A 12857-nucleotide genomic window follows, 5' to 3' on the forward strand; every position below is an offset into this window, starting at 1 on the left:
GATGCACCCCGGGACAGGGACATGTGTTGTCTGTAGAGTGCCAGAGCCAGTGGGAGCAGCAGTGTAACAACCCTGCCGGCATCACTGCATGGCCTCCCATCCCCCACCTGTCTGACACATCAACTTACTTACTCCGGGCCATGCTCATGTCTGCTTGCTCTGTGCACGCTTCTTTGCTGTGGGCATAGGGGGGCGGCCCTGGCAAATCCAGATTCTTATTGAGACTGTGTGCACCTCCCTAAGGTGTCCCCGGCCAATTGCCTAGAAGCCTCTGATACTTAAGGCTTCTAGGCAAACTATTTCCCTCAGTATCTTGCTACTGAGCTGCCAGGTAATGTCCTGTCTCTGCCTCTGGGGGCTGCAATACCCAGACCTATATCTGTGTCCAGTTCTTGTGTCTGTGTCACCCCCAAAATCGAAGGTGAGCTAAGCCCACCAGCATCAGGGGCTTATCTACAGCATTCTGGAATGCTGTAGATAAGCCCCCGATGTAAAGGTACCTTCACACGAAACGACTTTGTAACGATATCGCTAGCAATCCGTGACGTTGCAGCGTCCTGGATAGCGATATCGTTTAGTTTGACACGCAGCAGCGATCAGGATCCTGCTGTGATGTCGGCGGTCGCTGAATAAAGTTCAGAACTTTATTTGGTCGTCCGATCGCCGTGTATCGTTGTGTTTGACAGCAAAAGCAACGATACCAGCGATGTTTTACACTGGTAACCAGGGTAAACATCGGGTTACTAAGCGCAGGGCCGCGCTTAGTAACCCGATGTTTACCCTGGTTACCAGTGTAAAATGTAAAAAAACCAAACAGTACATACTTACATTCGCATCCCCCGCCGTCTGCTTCCCACACTGACTGAGCGCCGCAAAGTGAAAGTGAAAGCACAGCACAGCGGTGACGTCACCGATGTGCCCTGCTACTGCCGGCGCTCAGTCAGTGCAGGAAGCGGACGCCGGGGGACGCGAATGTAAGTATGTACTGTTTGTTTTTTTTACATTTTACGCTGGTAACCAGGGTAAACATCGGGTTACTAAGCGCGGCCCTGCGCTTAGCAACCCGATGTTTACCCTGGTTACCCGGGGACCTCGGCATCGTTGGTCGCTGGAGAGCGGTCTGTGTGACAGCTCTCCAGCGATCAAACAGCGACGCTGCAGCGATCGGCATCGTTGTCGCTATCGCTGCAGCGTCGTTTCGTGTGAAGGTACCTTAACCTGAAAGATGAGAAAAAGAGGATAGATTATACTCACCCAGGCTTGGGTGGTTTACCCTGTGCTAGCCCTTAACCCTCATATGCTCGTCCTGGGTTGGGCTTATGATGCATTTATCTTATAAGTCCTAAGCTTTGTTGATAGAACCCTTTATTTGTACCAGTGACAGTCTTCCATGTGTGAATCTACCCAACAACTTTTTCACACGGAGGTAGGCAGCCTATAACGGCGCCATATTACATGACTTGCATATTGCACTTTATTCTGTCCATTTATACTGGTCTATTGTTTTGTGTCCTTTGTGTCACTAATATTGTCTCTGTCTCTAAGTTCCAGGAGGGCATTTGTAGCTAGCACTGTTAGTAGTGGTTAGTTTTTGTGCTTATTAACAACCATTTAGCATAAGGACCACAGATATGCTGTCTATATAGGCATTAAGAAATTTTTTGAGTATTGGTTATCTAATATTGCAGCCTTTGGCGGTTGGCCCTATTATGAGCCCTTGGTTTACAGCTATTTAGTCACAAGTATGACTAATTTTAGTGTTTTTAATGTTTGTGCATGTTGTCTCATGTTGTTAATTTAATAAAGAATATTCTATTTATGCTAGATCCTTGCGTCTGGTGATCCTCTCTTTATGTTTATGGCCTATTCTTTTCTTTTTGTCATGTGATGTCCATTCTTACATAGGTTGGGGTTGGATCCCGTTTTGTGATTGGTCTGTGGTGCCCCCTTTATATTTAATTGAACTATACGATTGAAGAGCGAACCAGTCTTTTCATCAGGTGCAATGACACTAGAGGTAACAAATGTTATATATGTGTAAGAAGCCAAACACTCTGACACAAGTGTTGTGAATTCTGCTCTTGGGCTCCCTCCGGTGGTTGTCAGTGGTAGCGCTGCTGTCTCTGAATCGCAGCATTTATCAGGTGTGTTCACTTTTTGCAATTTTGACTGGGCTATTTAGTCTTGCTTCACCCTTTAGTCAGTGCCAGTTGTCCATTGTTCCTGGAGTATTCACATCCCTGCCTGGTCTCTTCTGCTTTGCAGTTCATTTCAACAAAGATAAGTTCTGGCCTTGATTTTTGCTGTCCACATGCTGTGGCCTTATTGTTCAGTTCTTTTCCATGTTTTTGTCTTGTCCAGCTTGGTCTGTATAAGGATTTGTTTAGCCAAGCTGGTATCTCTGGAGATGCAGATATACCCTCCATATCTTAAGTTAGCTGTGGAGATTTTGTATTTTCTGTGGTGGATATTTTCTAGTGTTTTAATACTGACCGCATAGTACTCTGTCTTATCCTTTCTATTTAGCTAGAAGTGGCCTCCTTTGCTAAATTCTCATTTCAGTCTGTGTATGTTTTTTCCCTCTCCTCTCACGGTCAATATTTGTGGGGGGCTGTCTATCCTTTGGGGATTTTCTCTGAGGCAAGATAGTTTTCCCTTTTCTATCTCTAGGGGTAATTAGTCCTCCGGCTGTGTCGAGATGTCTAGGAAGTGCTAGGTACATTCCACGGCTACTTCTAGTTGCGGTGTTAAGTTCAGGGTCTGCGGTCAGTACAGGTACCACCTTCTCCAGAGTACGTCTCATGCTTCTCTTAGGCCACCAGATCATAACACACAAGGTTCAAACACCCAGCATGAAAATACAGCAATTGTCTTTCATCCAAGGGCAGGGTCTCACCCACAATGTTGCCTATCCTCGGGATATGTGATAACTTGTTGCTCGATGGGTGTCTGACCATTGGTAATCCTCACTGATCAGAAAAAAGGAGTAATTTTATTCCAGTTAGAATGGAGCGGCAGTGAACATGTATGAACTGAGCTCCACTCATTCTGTTGAGGCTGCAGATTGCTGTTCTTTACTTTTTTGGCAGTCTTGTAGAGTTTAACCCCTTTACGACTTATGACGTATAGGTACGTAATAGGTCACTCCCCCTCTTTGTTGCATCTTTTCCGGCACATGACTGTCATGTGCCCCTAACAGCCGCGGATGGAATCGCGATCCACCCGCAGCTGTTAACATGTTGAGTGCCGCTGTCAATCTCTGACAGTGGCATTTAACATGCGTGCTGGAAGCGCGTCACAAACCCCACCCATCTGCGCCCCTGTCAAATGATTGCGAGACTCGTTAGCACGATAACCGAGGATCTGCAAAAAACCCCCATGCTTGTCATTGCAGATCTGCTATGAGCGCCGCCTCTGAAACCCTGCTATTGTAGCAGAAGCAATCAGAAGATCTCAGCTTCAAGTCTCCTAAGGAAACTATTGAAGCAAGTGAAAAAGTAAAAAAATATATATATTTTTAAAAATAAATTTAAAAGTTTAAATCACCCCCTTTTGCCCCATTCAAAATAAAACAATAATAAAAAGAAAAAATACACATATTTGGTATCGCCAAGTTCAGAAATGTCTGATCTATAAAAATATAAAAAGAATTAATTAGATAGGTTAATGGTGTAATGAGAAAATGAGATGTAATGAGAAAAAGAATCAAAATGCCAGAATTACGTTTTCTTGGATGCCTCAACATTGCAATAAAATGCAATAACAGGTGTTCAAAAAATCGTATCAACCCCAAAATTGTTGTCACGACACAGCTGTCAGGTGACCCGGGACCAGGGGCTCCTTCCCTGTCCCTAACACTAGGGGGCGCCCTAGCTCGCCCTGCACCCCGGAATACTTCAGATGGCAAAGATGCCAGGGCCTCCGCCCTTGCCTTTTCTCCTGAGTTAGCCCTCCGTCTGTTCTCTTCTCCCACCCAGGGAAGAGGGGCGCTACTGTGCACTGTAGTACACCAACCTGACAAACAAGGCAACATGGACAAGGATTGACACAAAACTCCAGACATACAAAATATTCACTCACATATAACAGAGGAATACACTGGGGTGTGAAGGTATGGGAATAAACCACAACAGCGAAGGATAAGGAATTACCAAACACACAAACCAAACAACATTCACAGGTAACTCCTCCAACTCTCCCTCACATATGTACTCCTCTCCCTCCATTAGCCATGCAGCAAATGCTAGCTCTGACAAGGATTTGCAAGAGAGCCCAGATTATAAAGGGGAAGAGAGTGACTAGCCAAGCTCAGCTGCGAGCAGAGAGATTTCCAACATGGCCGATTCACCCGTTTTGCCAGAAAAAAATAAACACATTTAAAATGAAGGAGAAGTGCTTTTTCTCAGCGTCGGAGTAGGAGCAATCAGACACTGCGGTCTTCTGACTCCACACTGTCGCAGTAACCCCGTGACAATTGTATTGATAAAAACATCAGCTCAGCAGACAAAATAAAAAGCCCTCACTCAGCCCCAGATTCCAAAGAATGGAGACTTTAGAGCCACGGTGCCTTGGCTGCAGCCCTCTAGAGTCTCTTTGGAAAACAAAGGCAGATCCTTCTTTTATAGTCCATCTACAGTTCTTATTCCAAGCATTCTTCTGCAGTATTGGGGTGAGGTGAGGGGAGGTCATCTTTCATTGAGTGTTCAATTAACCTGCATATTTAGTCCTTCAATGTTTGAAGAACAACAAACTGCATGGACTGATACAATAGGTAGTCAGCAGGAATTCACCAAATTAACAAATCGATTGTTCAATTAACCCGCTCCTTTGTCCCTCAAGGATAGCAGAACAATAAGCTGTAGGGGGCTGATACAATATGTAATCAGCATTCATTCAACAAATCAACAAACATTAATTCAATCTACATCAAGAGTCAATGTTCAGGCTCATATGAACAATAGCTCAAGTCCCTGGATGAGGACACACATCCAGTTGAAAATTGTGCTGTGTTGGAGGTCCTCACCCAAAAGAGTCAGGTCGCAACCCCTGCGACCGAGGTCGTTATTCCCTCGCCATCAAAATACTACTAAAGATCTTACAAAGACGGTTACAGCTTTACTTTCACAGAGCTGCCAGAGTAACCAGCAGGATCAGAAAAGACAGAGGAATGAGAGATGTGATTAGATAGATAATGGAAAAGGCCAAAGAACAACAAAGAGATTCATTTTTGTTTCATCTACTACAGAAAAGACTTCGATTGTGTTGATCATCAGAAACGTTGGAATACCATGAAGGATATGGATGTGCCGAACCATCTCATCAGCATCACTAGGAACCTTAACATTGACCAAGATCAACAGTCCGAACAGAACACGGAGACACGGCATGGTACAAAGTAGAGGAGGCATCAGACAAGGCTGCATCCTGTCACCATTTCTCTTCAGTTTATATGCAGCAGCTGTTTTCAGGAAGTCTGGACTTACCGAACAAGAAGGAATCAAAATTGCTGGAGGAATCATCAACAATCGTAAATACACAGACGATACAACATTGATAGGAACATCCATAGACGAAATGAAGGATAAGATGGAAAGCTCGAACCTGGGACTCCTACTCAACGCAAAAAAGACATTGCCTACTGCCAGGTACAACTGGGACACATTTGAGATGGACGGCTACGAACTGAAAGTTGTGAAGGACATCGACCTCCCCGGATCGATGATTACCCAAGATGAGGACGGCACCAGAAGTCCATAGGAGAATAGCTGTGGGCAATTCAACAATGAAGTCTCTGGACAAGGTCTTCAAATCAAGGAACGTTTCACTGGCGATGAAGACATGGCTCGTACATAGTGAGGTCTTTTCTGTGGTAACATATGGATGGATCGCAAGAACAAACAAATCAAGCCGAAATGTTACTAAGCAAGGATCACCAAGCTACGACTTTGGACACTTCATAAGAAGAGAGCAATCACTGGAGAAGGGCATGATGGTGGGAAGGATATGAGGACCAAGACGAAGAGGATGACCAGCAATCCAATGGCTTGCTACTATGGAGAAACCGGAGAAGACCCTGGCGGACCTATCTGGACTGACACAAGATGGATCTTCCTACAGAGCGCTCATCCATTAAGTCGCCATAGCTGGAGACTGAGCTGCCAGACTGCTCTGGAGGTGGCTCATCTCTCCTGAAATCGAAAGATCAGGCATGTTGGCGTTTAACATGTCCAATCTGTCTTTCCTCCATATTAGCTGTTGGCTAAGGACGCACACGCACATTACAGGGGCAGGCGGTACCTAAAAGCTGTCATTCATCTCTATAACGAGGGCCCCTGACTTTCCCCCGATAACAGAGAAGGGGGGTGGGGACATCAGGCAGGTACATTTTTTATTTTCCTGATAAAATTGATAATTGTTATAAAACAGAAATGTTCCAACATGAAGGTGAGCCCTGAGTGTGCCCAGCGCTGACTGCAGTAACTGGGACGGCAGTGACAGGAGAGCTCACCAACACTTCGGAGCATTGACAATACAGGCAGAAAAACTTGACTGAGCTGTCACATCCCCATGGTAACCGGATGTGTGAACCACGCCTCCCGGAGACAGGCAACGCGGCCATGACAACGAATGCGGAACTGAGTTGCGCATGCGTACACCGATGACTCTTTTTTTTCTCACTACTTAGCTCTTCCATTTCAGTTCAACCCAACAGTGTGGGCGGGGTCACCGCATCTCGTCACCCAATCGCCGCTCTCCGGCCTCCGGACGGCCTTCTTCCTATTGGAGCATGGTCTCGGGTTATGCATTAGCTGTCACAGCGCAGCAGGTTTGGCAGCGGCGGAGAAGAGAGAAAGACGGTGTGAAGCGGACAGGGCTAGGCCGAGGGGGCGACCATGGTGGGATTCGGAGCCCCGCGGCGCACGGGGCGGCTGCCCCCCTTCGTGTTGGTGGCGTTGTTAGTGGTGATCGCCCTCCTGGCCTTCAACTACTGGAGCGTGTCCGGCCGGCAGGCGGCCCTGCAGGAGGACATCGCGGCTCTGCAGGAGCAGGTCCAGCGCACGGAGGTGGCCCGCAGCCGGCTGGAGAAGCGGCACTCCGAGCTGATGGTGCAGGCGGAGAGCAACCGGCGGCAGCTGGAGCAACGGCTGGGCGAGTACCAGAACGTGGGCGACCGACTGCAGGCCCGGGACGTGGAGGCCCAGCGCTGCGAGGCGGACAGGGTGAGTGTGGGGGGCTGCAGCCGGGGGATGTGTGTGTGTGGGGGGCAGGGGATGTGTGTGTGTGTGTGGGGGGCAGGGGATGTGTGTGTGTGTGTGGGGGGGGCAGGGGATGTGTGTGTGTGTGTGTGTGTGTGTGTGGGGGGCAGGGGATGTGTGTGTGTGTGTGTGTGTGTGGGGGGCAGGGGATGTGTGTGTGTGTGGGGGGCAGGGGATGTGTGTGTGTGTGTGTGTGTGTGTGTGTGTGGGGGGCAGGGGATGTGTGTGTGTGTGGGGGGCAGGGGATGTGTGTGTGTGTGTGTGTGTGTGTGTGTGTGGGGGGGGGGGGCAGGGGATGTGTGTGTGTGTGTGTGTGGGGGGCAGGGGATGTGTGTGTGTGTGTGTGGGGGGCAGGGGATGTGTGTGTGTGTGTGTGTGGGGGGCAGGGGATGTGTGTGTGTGTGTGTGTGTGGGGGGCAGGGGATGTGTGTGTGTGTGTGTGGGGGGCAGGGGATGTGTGTGTGTGTGTGTGTGTGTGGGGGGCAGGGGATGTGTGTGTGTGGGGGGCAGGGGATGTGTGTGTGTGTGTGGGGCAGGGGATGTGTGTGTGTGTGGGGCAGGGGATGTGTGTGTGTGTGTGTGGGGCAGGGGATGTGTGTGTGTGTGTGTGTGGGGGGCAGGGGATGTGTGTGTGTGTGTGGGGGGCAGGGGATGTGTGTGTGTGTGTGGGGGGCAGGGGATGTGTGTGTGTGTGTGGGGGGCAGGGGATGTGTGTGTGTGGGGGGCAGGGGATGTGTGTGTGTGGGGGGCAGGGGATGTGTGTGTGTGTGTGTGTGTGTGTGGGGGGCAGGGGATGTGTGTGTGTGTGTGTGGGGGGCAGGGGATGTGTGTGTGTGGGGGGCAGGGGATGTGTGTGTGTGTGGGGGGCAGGGGATGTGTGTGTGTGTGGGGGGCAGGGGATGTGTGTGTGTGTGGGGGGCAGGGGATGTGTGTGTGTGTGGGGGGCAGGGGATGTGTGTGTGTGTGTGTGTGGGGGGCAGGGGATGTGTGTGTGTGTGGGGGGCAGGGGATGTGTGTGTGTGTGTGGGGCAGGGGATGTGTGTGTGTGTGTGTGTGGGGCAGGGGATGTGTGTGTGTGTGTGGGGGGCAGGGGATGTGTGTGTGTGTGTGTGGGGGGCAGGGGATGTGTGTGTGTGTGTGTGGGGGGCAGGGGATGTGTGTGTGTGTGTGTGGGGGGCAGGGGATGTGTGTGTGTGTGTGTGGGGGGCAGGGGATGTGTGTGTGGGGGGCAGGGGATGTGTGTGTGTGTGGGGCAGGGGATGTGTGTGTGTGTGTGGGGCAGGGGATGTGTGTGTGTGTGTGGGGCAGGGGATGTGTGTGTGTGTGTGGGGCAGGGGATGTGTGTGTGTGTGTGGGGGGCAGGGGATGTGTGTGTGTGTGTGTGGGGGGCAGGGGATGTGTGTGTGTGTGTGGGGGGCAGGGGATGTGTGTGTGTGGGGGGCAGGGGATGTGTGTGTGTGTGTGGGGGGCAGGGGATGTGTGTGTGTGTGTGTGTGTGTGTGGGGGGCAGGGGATGTGTGTGTGTGGGGGGCAGGGGATGTGTGTGTGTGGGGGGCAGGGGATGTGTGTGTGTGGGGGGCAGGGGATGTGTGTGTGTGTGTGTGTGTGTGTGGGGGGCAGGGGATGTGTGTGTGTGTGTGTGGGGGGCAGGGGATGTGTGTGTGTGTGTGTGGGGGGCAGGGGATGTGTGTGTGGGGGGCAGGGGATGTGTGTGTGTGTGGGGGGCAGGGGATGTGTGTGTGTGTGTGGGGGGCAGGGGATGTGTGTGTGTGTGGGGGGCAGGGGATGTGTGTGTGTGTGTGGGGCAGGGGATGTGTGTGTGTGTGTGGGGCAGGGGATGTGTGTGTGTGTGTGGGGGGCAGGGGATGTGTGTGTGTGTGTGGGGGGCAGGGGATGTGTGTGTGTGTGTGGGGGGCAGGGGATGTGTGTGTGTGGGGGGCAGGGGATGTGTGTGTGTGGGGGGCAGGGGATGTGTGTGTGTGTGGGGCAGGGGATGTGTGTGTGTGTGTGTGTGGGGGGCAGGGGATGTGTGTGTGTGTGGGGGGCAGGGGATGTGTGTGTGTGTGTGTGTGTGTGTGTGTGTGGGGGGCAGGGGATGTGTGTGTGTGTGTGTGTGTGTGTGTGGGGGGGGCAGGGGATGTGTGTGTGTGTGTGTGTGTGGGGGGCAGGGGATGTGTGTGTGTGTGTGGGGGGGGGCAGGGGATGTGTGTGTGGGGGGGGCAGGGGATGTGTGTGTGTGGGGGGGGCAGGGGATGTGTGTGTGTGGGGGGGGCAGGGGATGTGTGTGTGTGGGGGGGGCAGGGGATGTGTGTGTGTGTGTGGGGGGGGCAGGGGATGTGTGTGTGTGTGTGGGGGGGGCAGGGGATGTGTGTGTGTGGGGGGGGGGGGCAGGGGATGTGTGTGTGTGTGTGTGTGGGGGGGGGGCAGGGGATGTGTGTGTGTGTGTGTGTGTGTGTGTGTGTGGGGGGCAGGGGATGTGTGTGTGTGTGTGTGTGGGGGGGGCAGGGGGTGTGTGTGTGTGGGGGGGGGCAGGGGATGTGTGTGTGTGTGTGTGTGTGTGTGTGGGGGGGGGGCAGGGGATGTGTGTGTGTGTGTGTGGGGGGGGGGGGCAGGGGATGTGTGTGTGTGTGTGTGTGGGGGGGGCAGGGGGTGTGTGTGTGTGGGGGGGGCGGGCAGGGGATGTGTGTGTGTGTGGGGGGGGCGGGCAGGGGATGTGTGTGTGTGTGTGTGGGGGGCAGCAGGGGATGTGTGTGTGTGTGTGTGTGTGGGGGGCAGCAGGGGATGTGTGTGTGTGTGTGGGGGGCAGCAGGGGATGTGTGTGTGTGTGGGGGGGGCAGCAGGGGATGTGTGTGTGTGTGTGTGTGTGGGGGGCAGCAGGGGATGTGTGTGTGTGTGTGTGTGTGTGTGTGTGTGGCAGCAGGGGATGTGTGTGTGTGTGTGTGTGTGTGTGTGTGGCAGCAGGGGATGTGTGTGTGTGTGTGGCAGCAGGGGATGTGTGTGTGTGTGTGGGGGGGGCAGCAGGGGATGTGTGTGTGTGTGTGTGTGTGTGTGTGTGTGGCAGCAGCAGCCGCCGGGGGACGTGTGTGGGGGGGCAGCAGCAGCCGCCGGGGGACGTGTGTGGGGGGGCAGCAGCTGGGCAGTCCGGAAGATGTAGGGGGTGGCAGTCCTGAGAATGGTGATTGTGGAGGGCAGCAGCCGGGCAGTCCGAGGATGTGGGAGGCAGTGCGTTGTTTCTGATTTGTAACTTTTTTTTTTTTTTTTTTACCTTTATTTATTTTTTTGTAATTAGTACCATTTTTAGGGCTTATTCACATGTCAGTATTTTATTTCAGTGTTATATGCCGCCGGCACTCATGTATTTCTATACAGCTGAACGCTCCGGTCCCGAGTGCCGGGTATTGATGCGCGAGTCTCTCCCATTGCGCACACACAAGTGTGACCCCCGCCTAGTAGACAGTCTGACACCGCTCCCGTGTTGCGGAGACTCTCCTGGTTTTGGTGTAGAAATACTGATGAGTAAGCCTCGGTATCTCTGTGTTTTGATCGCTTTTTATAGAGTTTTTCTATGGTGGGTCGGCAATTCAAAAGTAACAATTCTTGCATTTCAGTGTTTTGTATTTTTTTTTTCACTTTATACGGAGTATCACAAGGGTTTATTAATTTCATTTTATTTTTAATCAGGGGAAGGACGTCATTCAAACATTTTATGTTTTTTTGTAATGTGCTTTTGGCGTTCCATGATCGCGTTGGGGCCAATGGGAGCCAGTCCATCGGCAGAGGAGACTTTTTTGATTAATTGTGGCATAGAAATGGTTAAATGGCAGCAATTGGAGCCAGGTCCAGTTGGTTATGGGTAAAATTATTACATCCTGTCAGGAAGGGGTTAAAGGCATTATTAGGGGCCAGTAGATCAGTGTGCTTCCTGATCGGTCTGCTGTAACTGCTGGCGCTAATCAGATGCCAATCGTTCTTCTTGTACCTGTGACAGTGTGGGTGAACCGTTATTTTTTTGCTGGATTTCTCTGTATGGAGTCTGTTGTTCTGTTCTTTAGCATTTCGAAAATTTACATATGATGAATTAGGCTACTTTCACACTAGCGTTTTTTTGCATACGTCGCAATGCGTCGTTTTGGCGAAAAAACGCATCCTGCAAAGTCGTCTGCAGGATGCGTTTTTTCCCCATAGACTAACATTAGTGACGCATTGCGACGTATTGACACACGTCGCAACCGTCGTGCGATGGTTGCGTCGTGTTGTGGTGGACCGCCGGCAGCAAAAAACGTTACATGTAATGTTTTTTTGTGCCGACGGTCCACCATTTCCGACCGCGCATGCGCTGCCGGAACTCCGCCCCCACCTCCCCGCACCTCACAATGGGGCAGCGGATGCGTGGAAAAACAGCATCCGCTGCCCCCATTGTCCGGCGCTTGCACAGTATGCGTCGGGCCGACGCAGCGCGACGCCCCCGTACCGACGCTAGTGTGAAAGTAGCCTTAGGATAAAAGATCTGGTTATCCAAACCACAATGCTGAGCATAAATCTCACCTATCCAGAGGGCGGGTTATAACTTGCTGACGTGTGGGTGTCAAGCCACTGAAATCTGCACTGATGGACAGATCGGGGAACTTTTTTCTCTGACTGATAATGTTTATCACCGTTGCGAAATGATGCAGCAGGTCGGATGCCCGCTCCATTCATTTTCTATGGGGCTGCGGAAAAAGCTGAGCAACCCCATAGAGAATGAATGGCCGCAATGAGCACTGCTGCTCCATTCTAGTAGGGATAAAAGGGGACAGTTCTGCCGATCAGTGCAGGTCCCAGCAGTCGGACCCCCACCAATTCACAAGTTGTTGCCTATGCTGGGATGGGTGATCATTTGTTTTAACTGGACACCCACGTTCGCACTGGGAGCTTACCGGGCACTTACACTGAATACACAATGAAGAGAGACTTGTGTTAGTTTTTTCCTCCTAGTGACGGGTGATTTTCACATAGTTGTGTTACTTGTTTTCCTTGTTCTATATGTAGGCTGCCATTATTTCCTGTGTATTAGGAGCCTTGTTCTGTATGTAGGCTGCCATTATTTCCTGTGTATTAGGAGCCTTGTTCTACATGTAGTCCGCCGTTATTTCCTGTGTCCTAGGAGCCTTGTTCTATATGTAGGCTGCCGTTATTTCCTGTGTCCTAGGAGCCTTGTTCTATATGTAGGCTGCCGTTATTTCCTGTGTCCTAGGAGCCTTGTTCTATATGTAGGCTGCCGTTATTTCCTGTGTCCTAGGAGCCTTGTTCTATATGTAGGCTGCCGTTATTTCCTGTGTCCTAGGAGCCTTGTTCTACATGTAGTCCGCCATTATTTCCTGTGTATTAGGAGCCTTGTTCTATATGTAATAAATCAGCTCTCACCTCTGCTAAACAGGCCTACTTCACAACCCTCGTATCTTCCTTATCCTATAACCCAAAACCGTTGTTCAACACTTTTAACTCCCTCCTCCGCCCACCACTGCCCCCTCCAAGTTCCCTAATCATTGCCGAGGACTTTGCCAAGCACTTCAAAAATAAAAAATAAAAATCGACCAAACAAGGCAAATTTTTGTTGTCAAA

At 51.1% G+C, this 12857-nt stretch overlaps 1 protein-coding gene across 3 annotated transcripts in view; it reads left to right on the forward strand.

Moving 5' to 3' along the window:
- The first annotated feature begins 6794 nt into the window (after positions 1-6794).
- The window catches only part of GOLM2 (golgi membrane protein 2), a 62044-nt gene continuing 55981 nt past the window's right edge, over positions 6795-12857 (forward strand). For 2 of the 3 annotated variants that reach the window (XM_077263189.1, XM_077263191.1), the window contains exon 1: positions 6796-7220. In XM_077263189.1, the coding sequence (XP_077119304.1) occupies positions 6894-7220 (327 nt within the window). In that variant the 5' untranslated portion in view covers positions 6796-6893. Of the gene's footprint in view, positions 7221-12857 lie in introns of all 3 variants that reach the window. The other variant, XM_077263190.1, reaches the window with a different exon arrangement.

This window comes from Ranitomeya variabilis, chromosome 5 (genome assembly GCF_051348905.1).
Source record: "Ranitomeya variabilis isolate aRanVar5 chromosome 5, aRanVar5.hap1, whole genome shotgun sequence".
NCBI classification, from domain to species: Eukaryota; Metazoa; Chordata; class Amphibia; order Anura; family Dendrobatidae; genus Ranitomeya; species Ranitomeya variabilis.